Raw genomic sequence first — 20,440 nt, forward strand, 5'->3', positions numbered from 1 at the left:
TACATGATACTACATGTTCCACCTACAACTTGGGCTGCACAAAACAAGAGAAGAAAAATAAATACCAAGTTGTTATTCGTGCACTTAGGTGTAATCCGTTACTCTGATCTATTTTTAGATCAGAAGGAGGGCCTGTTCACATCAGCGTTTGTTTTCCGTTCATTGGTTTCGTTCAACCTTTTCGTCGGAGAAACCGATGAATTGAAAGCTGAAACTTTAGCTTCTGTTTGCATTACCATTTTTTCAATGGCAATGCTTCAGTTTCAGTTGGTTTACGTTTGTTTCCATTCCATACATTTTCAGTTTTTCTCACTGAAACAATAACATAGTTGACTACGCTATTGTTTCCTTGAAAGAAATGGAAACTTTACGGAACAGAAACAAACCAAAATGGAAGCTATGGTTTCTGTTCGGCTTTACGTTCATCGGTTCCTCCGATGGAAAGGTTAAACGAAAACCAATGCTGATGTGACAGGCCCTAAGAATAAAAACAGATCAGTTAAAAATCCTATTGAAATCAAAATAGCCGATGCAAACGGATTACAATCCATTTTTATCAGCTTTAGGCTATGTTCACACCTGCATCAAAGGCTCCGTTAGTTTTGCCCGAGTTTACTGGAGACAATCGTGCAGCATGCTGCGCTATTGTGTCCAGTAAAATCACGGACACCCTGACGGAACCCATTAAAGTCAATGGGTTCCGTCGGCAACCGGCGGTATCCTTTGTGCAACGGAACAGTTGGTTCCGTTCCCTTGTTGAGCTCGTCTGACGGAACACACCAACGCAAGTGTGAACCCTGCCTGACATAGCACCAATGATAAAAATAACCCATCCGTTAGTAATCCGTTTTTTTTTTAATGGAGTAAAAGTACTGTACTTTGCACTTTTATCTCCGTCAAAAAAACGGATGATTAACATAACAGACGCTAACTGGTGCAATTTAAAAATCCCATTAATTTCTATGGGATTTTTAATGGATCCGTTTATATCCTTTTTATGTTCTAAAAACGGATCCGAGAAAGATTATACAACGCAAGTGTGAACTTAGCCTTAGTGGGAGACATTTCTTAGGCCTCATGCACAAGACCATAGCCATGTGCACCGCCGTGATTTTCGGGTCGGCCGGCAGCGAAGTGTCACCCGCGAGTCGCGCACAGATTGCGGGCCGTGCATATGGCCGCGTGCATTATTTTCTATGAGTCTGGACCGCAGAACACGGCCGTAATAAGGCATGCCCGTTCTTTCTGCGGTCCAGGCTCCTGGGTCATGCATGGACCGTGGAAACCACGGTCGTGTGCATGGCCCCATAAAAATTAATGTGGCCTCAATTCTCCCATGGATTTTCGTGGAAATTGCGGCCGCAAAAGCACGTTCGCGTGCATGGGGCCTTAGCAAACCAGGCTTGATTAGTGAGCCAGTTTGAATGTTGTATGGAATATACGTTTAGAAAACGTACAGGAGTTTCGTTGTTTGTTTTTTTTTCCGGTTACAGTTTGCCTGTGAAAAGGATAATTGTCCAAAAAGAAAAAACCTTAAAGAGGCTCTGTCACCATATTTTGCAACCCCTATCTGCTATTGCAGCAGATCGGCGCTGCAATGTAGATTACAGTAACATTTTTATTTTTAAAAAACGAGCATTTTTGGCCAAGTTATGACCATTTTTGTAGTTATGCAAATGAGGCTTGCAAAAGTCCAAGTGGGCGTGTATTATGTGCGTACATCGGGGCGTTTTTAATACTTTTGCTAGCTGGGCGTTCTGATGAGAAGTATCATCCACTTCTCTTCAGAACGCCCAGCTTCTGGCAGTGCAGACACAGCGTGTTCTCGAGAGATCACGCTGTGACGTCACTTACAGGTCCTGCATCGTGTCAGACGAGCGAGGACACATCGGCACCAGAGGCTACAGATGATTCTGCAGCAGCATCGGCGTATGCAGGTAAGTAGCTACATCGACTTGCCTGCTAACGCCGATGCTGCTGCAGAATCAACTGAAGCCTCTGGTGCCGATGTGTCCTCGCTCGTCTGACACGATGCAGGACCTGGGGAAGTGACGTCACAGCGTGATCTGGCAGAAGCTGGGCGTTCTGAAGAGAAGTGGATGATACTTCTCGTCAGAGCGCCCAGCTAGTAAAAGTATTAAAAACGCCCCGATGTACGCACATAATACACGCCCACTTGGACTTTTACTTTTAAACACACCCACTTGGACTTTTGCAAGCCTCATTTGCATAACTACAAAAATGGTCATAACTTGGCCAAAAATGCTCGTTTTTTAAAAATAAAAACGTTACTGTAATCTACATTGCAGCGCCGATCTGCTGCAATAGCAGATAGGGGCTGCAAAATCTGGTGACAGAGCCTCTTTAAGGCCAGGATCACACATGCACTTTTGATACAGTTTTTGAGCAAAACAGTAGCGGACACAAAAGAAAAATGATGCATTAGGGCTTGTCCACATGTATCGGAATTGCTGCAGAAAATTTCTGCAGCATTTCTGTTAAAACTATCAGACATTCCACTGTGGAAAAACCGCACCATTTCCTCAAAAACCGCACCATTTTTTTACTGCATTCAGTCCACTTTCCGCAGCAGGAATTGACATGCTGTGGTACGAAAAATAAGCACAGCGGGTGAATTACTGCGCAAAAATGTTACGCAGCATATGGAGATTTGTTAAGTCTCACTCACTTTGCTGCTACTGTATTCTGCTGCGTATTTTCCGACTGCAATTCCAGCCTGAAAATATGCAGCAATTCCGTTACGTGTGGACATGCCATTATTCTTTTCTTTATACTGTTCATTTTGAATCCACTTCTGATTTTGGTGTAAGAAACTGAGCCAAAACCGACATGTGTGATCCTGGCCTTATTCTGTGGTTATACATGAATGCTCTTGCTGATTATTATTGTTGTTTATACCTTGACTAATACAATGAGCGCTTCCTTCCTGTAAAAGGGTTGTTTCCCAAATCGGTTCATAATCCGCCCCCCTCTTTCCTTCCCAAGCATTATTTGTAGGTGAGACAACTTTGGTACAATCTTAATTGTGTGGAATGCAGAGTTTGTATTTAGGCGTTCGCACGTTTCCCCCTTGTGGATTAATCAGCAGAGCCTGGGCATTCTTCCTGACATTAATAGTGTCCAAAAAGAACATGAGCGAGCGAGCGAGCGATAACAGATTTTTGCATTCCAGCTACAGCCAAAGGCATAAAATGAATCAATTAATAGCCACACTTTAGTCAAGAATTGGATTTGAAGGAAAAACAAAGTAATGTATCATTGAAATGTAAAGACTGATTATGGGACCAGAAGAAAAGGGTCTGTTCCTCAGAGGACTGTGTGATGTGGGTGCCAGTATGTGCTCTTCAGTAGAAGGGGGTGAATTGCTGTAGTAGTTGGGGTACTTGTACCAACAAGTACCCCAACTACTGCAGCAATTCACCTCCTTCTACTGAAGAGCACATACTGGCACCCACATCACACAGTACTGCAGATTCAGGCAGCAAGGTAATAATTGTGTGTTCCTGTTAATATGTACTGTATGACTGTGCTCATTTAGTGACCGTACTGGGGTACCCGAACAGTGTTTCTTTCTTTGCATTATTATTATTATTATTTTTTATTTTTTATTAGACTATGGCACAGGAACAGTCCATGTTATTACTAATGCTAAAGTTTCAGTTTAATGTAGTGGTCACTGTCCGCCTACAGTATAATATTCTCTCTCACCGTAAGGCTGAATTCCCACGGTTTTACTGTATGTAAAAAAAAAAAATATTGAGGGATTGATGTCTAAAAATAAAATTAAGGGTTTTTTTTTTGCGCTGTAATTTCCACCTTTATTAATATAAGAAAATGGTTCCATATGGCTACAGCAGTTTATAGTTTCTAATGTGTAATAGTAAAGCCTTGTGCACATTGTAGAGCTGTATGCAGGAGGCTGTGTGGCGGTACACCGGCCCTGTGGCTACATACTATGGCACTCTGTGTCGCTGTATGGTGCTTTGTATTCGAGATATTTTCCACTAGAAGCTATGCTTGTAGAGGAGTATAGCCCCGTAATATGACATTGAATGGGCTGATTTGTTTTTTTCTGTCAGATTAGAGCCATCCAGAGGAACAGTAAGGCCTCATACACTTCTATGGGTGCAGTATAACCGCTCCGTACAGCAATATCATTATGATAATAGGCATTCTTATTTGCAGCCAGAGACTGAAAATCCTTATATACTGAGAGGTGAATGCAATTGTATCCAGTCTAGACAATCCTCTTGTGCTGCTCACAGAAAAGTACCTAGTCTAGATACAATTATATTCACTTCTCAGTGTTCGGTCTGTATGGGTCTTTTTTTGCATGTGGATGTAAATAATGTTATTCACTCCCAGCAAATTGAGATCTTTAACCCCTTCACGCATTATCGCGTACATTCACGTGATAAGTGTCATAGGGAAGTATGGAGGGCACTCATGGACTGAAAGCCCTCCATACCCTATGGGTGTCTGCTGTGTTTTACAGCTGACAGCCCAGACTAACGGCCCGGAACAGTGATCGCGTGCTGTTCCTGGCCATTTAACCCCTCAAATGCTGCGGTCAATCGTGACCGCAGCATCTGAAGCGTTGAAAAGAGGGGGCGGCAGCCTCCGGCAGCTCATCGGCGCCACCACACCGTGATCAGGGGGTGCCGGTGGTTGACATGGCAACCCGGGCGCCTAATGAAGGCTCCCAGGTCTGCCTTTTGTCTGCCTCTGTTAAAGAGGCTCTGTCACCACATTATAAGTGCCCTATCTTCTATATAATGTGATCGGCGCTGTAATATAGATTACAGCAGTGTTTTTTATTTAGAAAAACGATCATTTTTGACAGTTATGACCTATTTTTAGCTTTATGCTAATGACTTTCTTAATGCCCAACTGGGCGTGTTTTACTTTTTGACCAAGTGGGCGTTGTGGAGAGAAGTGTATGACGCGGACCAATCCGTGTCATACACTTCTCTCCATTCATTTACACAGCACATAGTGATCTTACTAGATCACTATGTGCAGACACACACACACACACACACACACACATTAACGCTACTCAAGTGTCCTGACAGTGAATGGACATCACTACCTGCCAGGACGTGATGTCTATTCAGAATCCTGACATTCGGTAACGTTTGTGGTTGATTTACAGCACAGCAAGCGTAATCTCGCTGTAAATGACAGTTTGCAGCGTAATCTCGCAAGACTACGCTTGCTGTGCAGTAAATCGACCACAAACGTTACCGAAGTGTCAGGATTCTGAATAGACATCACGTCCTGGCTGGAGGTAATGTATAGTCACTGTCAGCACAATTGAGTAACGTTAATGTGTGTGTATGTGGCTGCACATAGTGATCTAGTAAGATCACTATCTGCTGTGTAAATGAATGGAGAGAAGTGTATGACGCTGATTGGTCAGCGTCATACACTTCTCTCCACAACGCCCACTTGGTCAAAAGTAAAAACACGCCCAGTTGGGCATTAAGAAAGTCATTAGCATAAAGCTAAAATAGGTCATAACTCTGTCAAAAATGATAGTTTTTTAAAATAAAAAAACACTGCTGTGATCTACATTACAGCGCCGATCTCATTATGTAGAAGATAGGCCACTTATAATGTGGTGACAGAGCCTCTTTAAGCCAGGTCTCTAGCACGGCTTACCAGAAGCCTGTGAAAATGACTATATACTGCATATAATGATCGCTGGTTCAAGTTCCCTAGGGGGACTAATAAATGGTTTTAAAAAAAAAGTTTAATAAAGTTATTCGTAGTGGAAAATTAAAAAAATATAAAAAGTTAAATAAAAAAAATAAATTTCCCATTTTTCCTCTAAGGTAATGTAAAAAAAATAAACAAAATTTGGTATCGTTGCGTCCGTAAAAGTCTGAACTATTACAATATACTAATTTAACTCGCATCCTGAACGCAGTACAAAACACCCAAAAAACTGCGATTTTGGCATTTTTTTTAACTTTAGCTTTCAAAACAGATGTAATAAAAAGTGATAAAAAATTATACCAATGAAAACTACCGTAAAAAAATAAGCTCTCACACCCCTCAATCCACGGAAAAATAAAAAAATTTATGGTTCTCAGAATGTGGTGAAACAAAACGATTTTATTTAATTTTTTTAACAAAAAGGTCTTATGTTTTTTTCTATATTATTACTTTAAAAAAAAAAATCAATTTGGTATTACCGTAATCGTATGAAGCCGCAGAGTAAACTGAAGTTGTCGTTTTTACCGCACGGTGAAATCCATAAAAACAAAAAAAAACGTTTCCCAGTACATTATATAGTACTTTAAATGGTGCCATTAGAAATTACAACTCCTTCCGCAAACAATAAGCTCTCACACCACTCTATTGATGGAAAAATAAAAAAGTTATGGCTCTTGGTTTTTGATGGATCAATGTGCCCGTTTTAGCGGCCGTGTGATTTCCGAGCGCCGAGCATGGTACTGTCCAGTGTGCTGAAAGAGCATGGTTGTTCGGTGCTAGTCACTGTACAGGGTGCTGAAAAAGTTAATGGGCTGCACTGATTGGCGGTAACTCTTTCAGCACCCTGGACAGTGACTAGTGCTGAAAAACCATTCTCTTTCAGCACCCTGGACAGTACCATGCTCGGCGCTCGGAAAATACAATTTTAATTAAATAAAAAATAAAAAAATAAGTTCATACTTACTTTCCTCCTGTCCGGCCTACAGGGATGACGTTTCATCCCACGTGACCGCCTCTGCAGCCAATCACAGGCTGCAGTGGCCTCTGCAGCCAATCACAGGCTGCTGCGTCCTACAGGAAGGTCGGACTGGAGGAAGAAGAGGGACTCATCACCAAGACAACAACCGGGGTACACATGAACTGCTTTTTATTTTAGATAGAGACAAGTAGCTGCCGATTAGTGTAATATATCTGTAATGTACTTCTGCCAGCCCGGCCGTTGCTAGGCAACGGCTCCGTCACACACGGACGGCACACGGATGCCTTCCGTGTGCCTTCAGTTTTTTTGACCGCCCCGTTGACTTGCATGGCCTCACGGTCACGGAATCTCGGACCAAAGTAGGACATGCTCTACTTTGGATCGGAACGGAGCAACGGGACCGTCAAAACTGAAGTGTGCATGGCCCCATTGAAATGAATGGGTCAGGGTGCTAGCAGTCAGAAAAACGGCTAGCACCCTGAAGAAAAAGACTGAAGTGGGCATGAGGCCTAAGACTGCTGCTTGTCTAGAAAAAAAAACAAGAAAATTGCGCCAAATTTATTAAAAGCTGCATGCTTCTTAACCCCTTAAAGACCAGGCCAATTTGAGTTTTTTTTTTTTCATTTTTGTTTTTTCCTCCCCGCTTTACAAATGCCATAACTGTTTTATTTCCCCAAAAATTATTTGTGGGGTGAAATGGGCAAAAAAACAGCGATTTTGCCATTTTTTGGGGGGCTTTGTTTTTACCGCGTACATCAGGCGGTAAAAACGACATATTCACCTTATACTACAGGCTGAAACTATTTAAGACTAAACCAAACTTAGGTTTTGTTTTATGTTTTACCACTTTTAAAAAAATAAAACTATTTGCTAAAAAAAAAAATGTCTTGTCGCCATATTCTGAGAGCCATAACTTTTTTATTTTTCCATCAATTTAGCGATGTGAGGGCTTAAAGTTTGTAGGGCGAGTTGTAGTTTTCACCGATACTATTTTGGGGTACATGGGACTTGATCACTTTTTATACATTTTTGTGGAGAGGTAAGGTGACCAAGAAACCGCCATTTGCATGGTTTATATATATTTTTTTTTACGGCGTTCACCGAGCGGTTTAAACAACGGCATATTGTGATAGTTCGGACTTTTATGGATGTGGCGATACCAGTTATGTTGACTATTTTTTTTTTCATTGCTTCAGGGAAAAAAATGGCCAAAGGGTTTTTTTTTTTGGTTTTTTTACATTTTTTTTTTTATAAAAAAAAGCTTTATTTAAGTTTTTTTTGTTGTTTTTTTTTATTAGTCCCCCTAAGGGACTTGAACCAGCAATTGTTGAATCGCTTGCATGTTATACTGCAATACTAATGTATTAACGCATGTCAAGTACATGTACGTGACCTGTCGTTAAGGGGTTAATCAACTTAGAGCATTTTGGATTCAGATAATGACTTTAAGAGCAGGCTTTGATTTGCGCCATTTTCTGACTAGCTGTTTCTTTAAATCTGTCAAAGGCCACTTTCATACGGCAGTTTTTTTCTTCCAAAACACAGAAGAGGCACAAATCTTTTCCTTATACTTTTTCTCTTTGTAGGTTCTACTCCTAGCTTTGGCTTACAAATACTGACCAAAATACTGCAGTGAAAGACCCTGTTCACACAGTTTTTTGCCGGCAGAAAATTCTGCCTGGAAGAATCCGCTCCGTTTTTTGTTTTTTTTACGTGGTTTTGCACCACAAGCGTGTTTTTTTTACCTCTTCAACAGACAAAGGAACAAACCATGAACGTTTTTTGCCATAAGACGCGTCTCATCGGCCATTGATTTCTATGGGGTTTTTGAGGCGGAAAACGCCTCAAGATAGGGCATGTCGCCTCTTTTTCCCGCGAGCTTTTTTTTTTTTTTACGTTCGCGGGTGGAAAAAAACCTTTACCTCCCATTGAAATCAATGGGAGGCATTTTTTTTTTTTTTTTGCCGCAGTTTCTGCAGCAAAAACCACGTAAAAAACCTCTGTGAACAGGGCCAAAAAGTGACGTACAAGTTGCAGGCCACACCCACTACCAGTAAACCATGCCCACTTTTCTCGGCACGTTTCAAAACTGGCAAATGCTAAGAAAACTCAAAATATTTTGCACAACAAGAGAGGAGTAGGCGCTACTGTAAGAGGATTTTGAATTTTGCCAGCAGATTTCTAGAGCAAGGGTTCCATATCCATTAGTTTGGTGGTGCTCAGCAGTCAAAGAAGCCGTAATCGCATTAGCAAGAATGGATGAAAAAGCGGCACTCGCCCACGATGGAAAAACTTATTTTAATGTGGCAAAGCAAGGGAGGACAAAGCAGACCGCCAACCAGGTTACAGCCTGTTTTGCGCTATGTATTACTTCTACGGAACCATCTTTTAGACTTGGTTCACACCAAAATATAGCGGGAACTGACTAATAAATGTGGCCCATAGTGTCATTGTGGTTGATTGTTTCGTTTTCTTACAATTCCTATAGCATGCACCTGTACTCTTCCAAAGAGTGACGTAAAATCCCCCTTAGAGCTGGGTTACACGTGATATCCATATACAATAGAAATGTCAGTGATATCCAGGTCCACAATCGTTTATCAAGGCATCCCATCCCCGTGTGAACCCCACAAGACCATTGCATACAATATTTATTGAGAATGTATTTCTTGTAGTACAAATTGTTAGAAGCTTTATTTGCTGTGGAAGATTTTTGCCTTGACATCAACTCTTTGTAAAATCAAAATTGGAAACTATATATGAGAACACATGAATCATTCCTGCAAGGCAGTTCTTCTTGGTCCTTGTAGGGAGAATTCTATACAGAAGCTCCGGATCAAGGCTCAATCATTTGGTTGCTCTTTGTGATACAATTATACCCATTATGTTGCATTTTCCCACTTTCTGCAGAACGGAGTGCAGATTTCTATTTATGATCATCTTTGAAAACAACTGTTAACTATTTAACAACTCCATTAGAGATTAATTGCTAGTATTGCAAGCCTGCCTTTTTTTTTTGGTTACTGGTTACTCAAACTTGTTGCTCTCTGTAGAAGGCGGTATGTTTCAGATTAGAAAAAGGATCCGCATTTTTCACGCAGAAACTGTGCCACTCGTGTCCGTGGCTCGTGCCTGGTGTTGCAGTTCTAAGAAAAACTGTTACGCTTAAGGCCTCATGCACACGACCGTAGCCATGTGCACGGCCGTGATTTTCGGGTCGGCCGGCTGCGGACTGTCAGCCGCGAGCCGCCTGCAAATCGGGGGCCATGCACATGGCCGCTGCCATTATTTTCAATGAGCCCGGACCGCAGAACATGGCCGTAATAAGACATGCCCGTTCTTTCTGCGGTGCGGGCTCCCAGGCCATGCACGAACCATAAAAACTACGGTCGTGTGCATGGCCCCATAGAAATGAATGGGGCTGCAATTTTCCCGTGGATTTTCGGGGGAATTGCGGCCGCAAAATCATGTTCGTGTGCATGAGGCCTAAGGCACATTAAAGACCCTGCTTTCCAGCTACCTAAAAGATAGTGTTAAATTGAACTAAAATATAACTTTTAATGACTTAAATAAAACACTTCCAAACAGGACCTATAACACTCATGTTTAAAAGTATCCAATGTTAGCCAGCAGGGTGTAGTGAATCAGAATACGTTGCTGTAATATATTGAGTAAGTGCATAGGTGTATTGGTGCATCAGCCAGCGGCTGTAGTACGCTGTGCTAGCACCAAGTATCTATGGGATTTCCAGTATAACTGCTAGCCTAACATAGAAATTAAAAGCAAAGCAGCCCCCCCCCGACATGCTTCGCTACAAACTTTTGTACCGAAACATGTCTGGGGGGGGGGGGCTGCTTTGTTTTTCATTTCTATGTTAGGCTAGCAGTTATACAGCGTACTAGGCGAGTTCATGCCTGGCCCCGGTGTGTAGTAAATGCACGCACGTCCCTAAATCCTAATCGGCGCATGCGTAGTAGTGCCGATAAGAACGATGAGCATAAACATTATACTGCGTATGTGCCGAGTAGGATGCGGCGCATGCGCAGTACAATCTTTTAAGTCACCGTTCTATACAACTCAATGTGTTCAATGGGTTACAGCAATTGTTAGAGGGATATTATATTATAAAATGCATTCAGACAGTTTTTGCTGTTACCTCTTTTGTTATGATGTATGGCTGTGGTGTTCTACCTAATAGTTCATCAATTTTTTTATTGTTTCTCTTCAGAATAACGTTTTGCCACCTGCCTTTCCAGAGCAAATGGCTCTACGTGGGTACCGAAAGAGGAAATATTCATATTATCAACGTGGAGATGTTCACGCTCTCAGGCTACGTCATCATGTGGAATAAAGCCATTGAACTGTGAGTGTTACGTAGCCAGTGACATTAATGAGAATATTTGTGCCAGTGCTGCATGACAATGCCCTGAGCAGCCCTCTGGAGAAGAGGGCACAAAGCCAAGTTAAAGATGCATAAATTCCTTCTAATTGGTTGCAGAGAATCTGATGCCTCACTAGATTATCAGTTTATATACGTCAGTTCTTGCTCCGAGAGCTAATTACTTTTTGGAGGCCCGAATGTTGGCTGCAGAGAAATCCAAGCAGATAAAATCACTTGGAGCATTTATGTGGCATGACACAGTTTCCGAGCTGAGCTTGTACTCCATGCCCTTATTCTCCTTTTCATTTTTTTTGTAAGCTTTTGACAGCTGCATGATTTTATTAAAACTACTCTTGGGTATAATCCAAGAATTTACATGGTCTCCTCTTTTAGAAAACTAATAATAGATCTGGGTTGTGTGTGCCACGTGATAGAGAAGTTACTGTACAGTAGAAGCTTCATAGTGGAGTCCAGCATGGATTTGTCATTGTGCATTGGTAAATAAATGGGCACCTCTCGTTTTTTATTTTTGAACATTTTTATTACATATTACAGCTTTTAAGCAGCTTGGCAAACAATATCCAGCTGGCACTGATAAGGTAACCGTATCAAACTGGCAAGGTGATTGATATTGGCCACAATGTTATAAATGCCACTGTGGTCATGCAGCATGTCTGAAAAGTAGGTGAGAGGAACTTTACAGTACAGGGGCTGTCTAGGATTATATGCCATAACTTAAGCCATGTTACTGCGAATACATTAATTTACTAATTTAGTGTAAGCAGTGCAGCCGTGGCTCAGCTATTACATGGCCTCCCCCCTACATTGTACATAGCACCGGTCCATACTATGGTCATGTAACCGCTTCCTTTAATAGAAAAGGCAACAGTCACAAATCAGAGAAAAAAAGTTTGTGTTTCTTCTCACCCAGACCCTGGAGTAGGGGCCATTATTTTAGCCAGTCTGAAAGTTAATGGCATTAATGTATGTCGTGACAGATTTATTGAAGACAACATGTTGTAATTTGTCACAATAAATGTGAATAAATGATCTCTGCTTTAACTTAGAAATTGGCTGAAATGACGCCATTTCACACATGGGAACCAATATGTTGTGGTGCCTAATTAATTAAAACGGGGAATATTTATACATCTTATCTTTGGGTTTTCAAAGCCCGATCACTGGTTTATTATTCGTATGCTGCAAGGGGGAGGGCCGTCTTAAAGTTATGTGATGGTTGGAATTGCCACTTAAAGGCTATGTTCACACGGAGTATTTTGCAGAGTTTTTTGACGCGGAAACCGCATGGCAAAACTCTGCAAAAAACGGCCCTAAAATGCCTCCCATTGATTTCAATGGGAGGCGTCGGCGTCTTTTTCCCGCGAGCAGTAAAACTGCCTCGCGGGAAAAAGAAGCGACATGCCCTATCTTCAGGCGTTTACGCCTCTGACCTCCCATTGACTTCAATGGGAGGCAGAGAAAGCGTATTTCGCGGTGTTTTATGCCCGCGGCGCTCAATGGCTGCGGGCGAAAAGCGGCGCGAAAAGCGGCGTGCAGGGAGAGGAATATCTGCCTCAAACTTCCAAACGGAATTTTGAGGCAGATATTACTCCTGCAAAATACTCAGTGTAAACATAGCCAAAGGGGTTATCCGGGAGTTTTTAAATTTTGCAGGAGGGTAGGTGATGGTATTAAATACACAGCACTCCAGCACTGACACCCCATTCGCTACCACTCTGGCAGCAGTCCTGTGCCGTCCAACGATCACTGGCCTCAACGGTTACGTGGCGTTCATGGCAGCATCACCACTGAGGCCATCGATTAGCTGCATTGGCACATGACCGGATCGGCGGAGAACCGGGTGTTCGCACCGGACCAGGGCCATTTTGAAGGTTGAATACCTGTTCGTTTATTATTTATACCCTTCCCTGCCCGCCTGCATAACTTGAAAACTCCCAGATGACCCCTTTAAGGGGATCTCAAAGTGCGTTTGTATCGTATTTTAACCTGACTTTTTTGTTGCAATCTTCATTTGCTTTTTTAAATTGCTGTGAAAAACTGTGCATTTTCCCACTATTCGCAACGGTTTTTGAATCTGTAATCATGTTTTCAGTATGGGACAGTAGTTCTGCAGGGAGGCAGGGACTCCTAGCGTCATAGATAACTATGATGCTAGGAGCCCGGCTCCCTGTACTGTGTTCGGTCCGGGACTTGCGGCCGAAATACGTCCGTCAATTACGGACGTAATGACCTCGTGTGAATCCAGCCTTATAGGTGAAGCACTTTGAAACCATGTTCTACACTAGCATTAGACGCACAGGAATAAATAGTATCACGAAACCACTGCAATTTGTGGTAAAACGCATGCGTTGTTTTTTGCAGTGTTTTTATTTTTTAAAGCAATGAAAATGGCAACAAAACTGCAATAAAAAAAGACCTGTTGGATTCTAGCCGAAGAGTCATTTACAGTAACATGCACCAATCGACGAGTTCAGCTTGTTGATCGCGTCATTTCTCCATTTACATGGAGCAGTTGAACGCAAGTATGGGGACGAACGATCAATAATATGATCATACTTCCTCATACAATTTGCATCTTGTCCGCAGAAGAACCCTAGTTTACATAGGGAGATGCGCTGCTGACAAGTGGCCATTTTTGTGGCAGCATAAAAGATTCAGTCAACCGATGAACGAACGTTCGCTGGTAATCGCTACCCTGTTTAGACAGGGCGGTGATCGGGAATGAGCGTTCATCCAAGCACTCAATCACCAGATCATTGGCCCTTGTAAAAGGGCCTTAAGGCTTAGGGTATGTTCACACACACTAATTACGGACGTAATTCGGGCGTTTTTGTCCCGAATTAAGTCCGAAAAATGCGGCTTGAAAGCGTTGACAAACATCTGCCCATTGAAAGCAATGGGCTGACGTTTGTCTGTTCACACGAGGCGTATATTTACGCGCCCCTGTCAAATGACGGCGCGTAAATAGACGCCCGCGTCAAAGAATTGACCTGTCACTTCTTGGGGCGTAATTGGAGCCGTTATTCATGGACTCCAATGAAAAGCAGCGCCAATTACGTCTGTAATGGACGCGGCGTTCAAGCACCTGCACATGCCGTTACGGCTGAAATTACGGGGATGTTTTCTCCTGAAAATAGCCCCGTAATTTCGGCCGTTACGGACGCTGTCGTGTGAACATACCCTTACCTATAATCAGATGAATGTCTCAATAATTCATTACCAGGACCATCGTATGTAGTTCTCATTTATGTACTCCTATGTTGTGAACAGTTTTTGACGGTAAAATATTGTTCACATTGCTGACTAATAAAAAAAAAATTATGTAAGCATTAAGACCATGTTCACACAGCAGATTTTTCTTGTGGAAAAATTTTACGTGGATTTTCTCAAGAATCCACAGCAGAAATCAAAAACTGACCCTCGGAATTCTACCGCGGATATGCACGCAGCTAATCTGGCTGGTTTCTATGCCAAAATACACATGAAAATTTGCCGTGTGAACATGGCCTTATCTATGTTTTACACGCAGTGGTTATTGTGTCCACCTACTAATTCATGGTGAAATGGTCAGGTGGGAAACAAATTATAACAGCGTAAAATATGCAGTATTTCAATGTTGTATAAACATTGCTGAATACGTCCTTCCATGCCTTAGTCCTGGAATTCATGTTTACAAAGGTGCTGCATGCCAGTTCAAATCCTGTCATTGGTACTTACATTTTTCTATGGCAACATACTACAAACTGACAGCATTCATTCTAATGTAAAAAGGCCTGTTGTCTGCAACTGACATCATCTTATAGATACTCAAATACTATATAATATTTTTCTATCAATTGACTCACCTTTATTTCAGCAGCCAAAAAGCACACACACCCTGCTGTACTGTGAAGTGAGTCTCCAATATGGCCACCCCCAATTAACAGTAGAAAAAAATAAAAATTAATTTTCTTTAACATACTTCTAGTTAATCAAACGAAATTAAAATACGTGAGACATTACTTTTTAGGGTACGAACACACACAGCCTGTTCAGGGCGGATACGCTGCGTCAAGCGATTCTGCGGCAAAAAAATGCAACTCCTGAATAAGAAAAACACTATAGTTACCTAGGAGTCTGTGTTTCCTCCACCTAGCTGGCCTCCTGGGATGAAGTTTCATCCGGTGTGACCGCCGCTGCAGCCAATCACAGGCTGTAGGGGCAGTCACATGGGATGAAACATCATCCCAAGAGGCCGACCTGGATGACGTCAGAGGGCCAGCCTCCTAGGATGACTCTACAACCCATGTGACCGCCGCTACAGCCTGTGATTGGCTGCAGCGGTCTCCTGGGATAAAACATCATCCCAGGAGACCGGCCCGCTTGCAGGCCGGTTAATGCAGCAGTTTTCCACAGCGAACATTCTGAGCGAAAAACTGCACTACAGTTTGGTGCGCCTTTTCGCCCGGAATTCCCTGCAGCGCACTAGGCGGATAAATTGCGTGCTTTTACGCAGCGTATCCGCCCCGTCTGAACATGGCCTAAATCTCCCACCCTCTAATTATAATGTCTGTCTTGCAGCCCATCAGCAGATACACACTATTTTTATAATACATTTTCTCATGGTAATTCTCATTCAGAAATTAATCCTCATACTCCTGTGCATAGCGATAACGAATTCTAAAATTCATGATGTCGCTATAGCGCTGAGAACAAGGACCCTATTCATTATTTTTTTTGGTGTATCTCCCTTCCTTAGCTTTAAATAGAGCTCTTGAGTAATCACATAAGGCCCTGTTCACACAGAGTTTTTTTCAGGTAGAAAACTCTGCCTGTAAAAATCAGCTTAGTTTTTTTTTACGTGTGTTTTGCCACAAATTCTGCTGAATTTTTTACCTCTTTCCTCAACAGGCAAAGGAAAATAGCGCAAGCATTTTTTTGCCGTAAGATGCAACGGTCGTTCGGGGCACTTTTTTCCGTCACCCATTAAAATCAATTGGAGGCAATCTCGGCCATTTTTTGCCGTGGTTTCTGTGTGAACAGTTGTCTAACAGTCCGGGTTCGGGAAACAAATGGCACTAGATCATTACGTGAATCAGAGATGTGGTCAGGAAACAGTCAACATTCGGTACACCGATAAATGGCAATAGTTAGTTACTTGAGGCATAGATATGGTCCGGAAACAGTCCGCGATTGGTACACAGATAAACGGCAGTTGCTAGTAAGTGAGGCAGAGAGGAACTAGACCACCAGCAGGAAGCTCAATAGTGCAAGGGCCAAACTTTTAGGCCTCCCACACACGAGTGTGTTTGTTCCGTGATATACGGAACGTATTTCGGGCGCATTTCCCGGACCGAAGACACTGCAGGCAGCCGGGCTCCTAGCATCATAGTTATCTATGATGCTAGGAATCCCTGCCTCGCTGCGGGATAACTGTCCCGTAGTGTAATCATGTTTTCAGTACGAGACAGTAGTTCTGTAGCGAGGCAGTGACACCTAGCGTCATACATAACTATGATGCTGGGAGCCCGTATCCCTGCAGTGTGTTCGGTCCGGGAATTGTGGCCGACGTACAGACCGTATATCACGGAACAAACATGCTCGTGTTTGGGAGGCCTTCTAGTAAGCCAAAAGGATAAGGCCAATCTAGCAGTCATGGCAAGGAATCCAGAGAGGCAGAAATCAAAGGAGGTTAGACATTATGGGTAAGGCCCCGCGGAGCAGATTTGACAAGGCCGACAGCTGCGCCAGCACTCTTCATATTTATCAAAAATGGGCACACGTTGTTGCAGGTGAATCGGCTCTTCACCTGCAAAATTGTGCGTGCATCTATGAATCCTTTGTGGCCGCACGATTTTGCAGATAAACAATTATGGTCCCCATTAGGGCTCCACTCTTTCTTACACAGTACAGTACACCAAGATGGCTCCCCTCATCCTTAAGACACCAGTCAGGCTCCGCTCTCCATATCTCCCCCCCCCCCCCCCCCGCCTGCTAACTTTGACACCTTAGTGGCAGTCTGCAGACTTCCTTGTTTAGCAATCGTGCAGACTGTTCAGTGCATCATAATGTGTGCTGCACCCATGACCGCCTTCCTCCAGCCTTCCCCTCTCCTTTCCTATGATTCTCTGTGGTTCTGGAAATGCTCCTCCTGCTCATTTTGCCCCAAAAATGAGGCACAATGCTGGCAACTTCTTTCCTCTGGTGTGTCAAGCAAGGCTGCTTCTGCTCTCTCCGGTTCGATGATGTGGTGCCCACCCCCATGCAGATATTTTACAGCACATGTAAGTCCAATTTATGGACTTTTCAAAGGGGTTCCTACTGAGAAATTTGCTCAAAGTGGTCTTTTGTTGAATTAGGGGTGTTCTGCTAATAGAGGTGGAGAAATCGTATAATGATGGGGAAAATCGGTCACAGAACTTATGAGGAGTTTTCGCTGTATAGAACTCTTTTATAGGATTGGTCTAAACACATTAAAACCGCATTTGTCAAGAACATATTTTTGTAAAGCTATATAGACCTTTGAAAAGTTGTTGTTTTTTTTAACAAAAAATGTGTACCAGTGTGTTTGGTCCAAATTTCTACTTACTTTTTATTAAAAATTATTTTTACTTTTTGAGAAACCGCTGCTTTGTTTCCTGTATACAGAGCAGCTGTATCTCGTACTGAGACCTAAAGCCGTCAGGTAAACGTGACAGCGGGTCCTGCGGGTCTCTGACACGCATAATCGAGCTGCTATCGATCACATCTAGGTTATGAATTTCAGATGTGAATTATAAGAGGTGGATACTGCGTGTCAGAGACACGCAGGACACGCTGACACTGAACCTGTCAGTCCCACTCACCTGATGGATTCAGGTCTCCGTGCTAGATACAGCTGCTCTGTATACAGGATACAAAGCAGCTGTATCTTAAAGAGTAAAAATAATTTTTAGTAAAAAGTATTTAGAAAGTTGCACCAAGCACACTGATACAATTTTTTATTTAAAAAACAAAACGGTTTTCAATGGTGTACATAGCCTAAGATTCAGTGTGCAGGGGTTAACTACACCATCCACTGTAGACTGTGATTTTAATCTATCACTTTAATTTTATAAACACATATATGTTTTGTAAAGAACGAACGTCCTCTGAAAACTTCATTTAATGTCATTTGAATTCCATAACTTTACATCAGTGATACTAATTTATGTTTAGTCGGTCTCCGCCAGAAATGAATAGGATTTTAAATTTGTGGTCAGATGTTCAGAACATAATTAGCGGCTCAAAAATCTTTCCGCCAGTACTATTCTTGTTCAGGTCAGTGAAATTACGTATAGTTACAGCTCCATGCATTGGAAGCTTAATTCAACTTTCAAAGCAATGGACATCTGGTCCACTGTACAAATCATTATAAAAGTTTAGAATAAGCGAGTTAATCTGGCAGATCTATAAAGAATAGTACAGTGGAACGTGAAAAGAAGGAATGGTGTTACGGCTGACATTTTACTTGGGTCCTGTTCACACTTTGTGGTTATTCCAGGATTTTTTAAATTCTCATTGACACACATTTCAGCAAAAAGCCACGTGTTTTTCCCATTCACTTTAATCTGGAAATCTAAAAAAAGCCATGTGAAGTATACGGGCAATTACTTTTTCAATACTCTGTGCTACAATTCCGTTTTCCTGTGTAAACAGTCCTGGTAATATTTGCTAGATTTGCTGCATTTAATATGGCCATAGTTGATAATGCAGAAAGAAGTGCAATAAGAATGCATGTAAGATCCAAATGATTAGAAGTGTTCATAAGGATAGATGGCTAGTGTAAAATATTATTTCATACATTTAAATTATTATTATTTTTGTGTGATGATATTGAATTGTATTATGAAATTGCTGTCCCCCCGACTTTTGATCCTAACAATTTAGGACGTCTGCTATCATTAATAATCGTATTAAGAAAAATATATATAACGGTTCTTTTATTTTTTGATTGGTATTATTTGGTTTCCCAGAGCAAGTGTATAGTTGTACACCAGAGAATTGTTTTCATATTATTCATTTATTTTCTTAAAGGTTTGCTACTTTTCATCACCGCTCCATTAGGGCAGATCTGTGGCTACAATATCGCTACCGTGCCTAAGGGAGTCTGGAGTAGTCTGAAATCCACCTCCTGTCTCATCATTGGTTCAGGCTGCTGCTCCCTCCCTCCCCTTTTTGCAGCTTTGCCTCTTCTGATTGGCTGCGGTGTATAAACACAAGTCTATTACATGATCAGCAGGAGGCTAGTGCATGAAATCTGATTTATAGTGCACAAATGCAGAAGGATTATAAAGTACAGTCTACTAAACCACCAGTGGGAAATAGATGAACATCAGGATATTGCCACACGTATACTGAGGGAAATGAATTTTAGTAATGGAAAGCCAGGAGGATCGCTTTAATTAATTTTTTTTATCATACCTCAAAAATATTGTATGGATTAAATTCATTAAAAGGGTTATATAGGCTTTTTAAAATGAAAAAAAGCTTAGGCCATGTTCACACGGCAAGTTCAGGCTGAAATATACAAGACTGATTTTAAGAGAAAACTGCCTCTGGAGTCCAGGCAGTTTTGTAACTGAATTTCAACGTGTTTTTTATTTAGTTTAAGAGTGGTTTTGAAGCATATTTTCAAAGTATCTTTTGAGATGTGTATGGGAATAATCCGCTTTTAGGCTATGTTCACACAGGGCAGATACACTGCGTACAAGCATACAGCGTATCCACCCTGGGCACTGCAGGGAATTCCTGACACAAAAAAACAAACAGTGCGGAAAACTGCACGTAAATAAGTTTTCATACTTTTGTAGCTATGGTGATGCGTCCCTCTGACGTCCTGCAGCCCGGCCTCCTGGGATGAGTTTTCATCCCATGTGACCGCTGCAGCCGGTGATTGGTTGTAGCGGACACATGGGATGAAACGTCATCCCAGGAGGCCTGGACGAAGAAGCACAGAATTCTGGGTAAGTATAATATATTTCATTAAATTCAATGGGGAAAACCCACAACAAAAGAGCAGCGATTACGCAAATAAAATTGACATGCTGTGGATTATAAAAAAAATGCACTGCAGGTCAATTTCTGAGCCGTTTTTCCGCTTATTTACGAATCCGTTGCGGAAAATCCGCAGTGTTTACTCTACGTGTGAACTTACTCTTAACGCCGAAGGACGGATATATCCGTCCTCTGCAGCTGCTAGTTCGCGCAGGAGGACGGATATATCCGTCCTGTGATGGCGCGGGTACTGCCAGTGTACCCACGCGATCAGCGGCAGGAGCACGGCTGTTATACACAGCCTGGCTCCTGCTGCAACTGCC

General features: G+C 42.2%; 1 protein-coding gene across 4 annotated transcripts in view; it reads left to right on the plus strand.

Moving 5' to 3' along the window:
• Window positions 1-20,440, plus strand: part of STXBP5 (syntaxin binding protein 5) — a 396,458-nt gene that overhangs the window by 183,329 nt on the left and 192,689 nt on the right. For all 4 annotated transcript variants that reach the window (XM_075862864.1, XM_075862866.1, XM_075862865.1 and 1 more), the window contains exon 5: window positions 10,950-11,084. In XM_075862864.1, the coding sequence (XP_075718979.1) occupies window positions 10,950-11,084 (135 nt within the window). The remainder of the gene's footprint in view (window positions 1-10,949; window positions 11,085-20,440) is intronic.

The sequence above is a fragment of the Rhinoderma darwinii genome, chromosome 4, assembly GCF_050947455.1.
Source record: "Rhinoderma darwinii isolate aRhiDar2 chromosome 4, aRhiDar2.hap1, whole genome shotgun sequence".
NCBI classification, from domain to species: domain Eukaryota; kingdom Metazoa; phylum Chordata; class Amphibia; order Anura; family Rhinodermatidae; genus Rhinoderma; species Rhinoderma darwinii.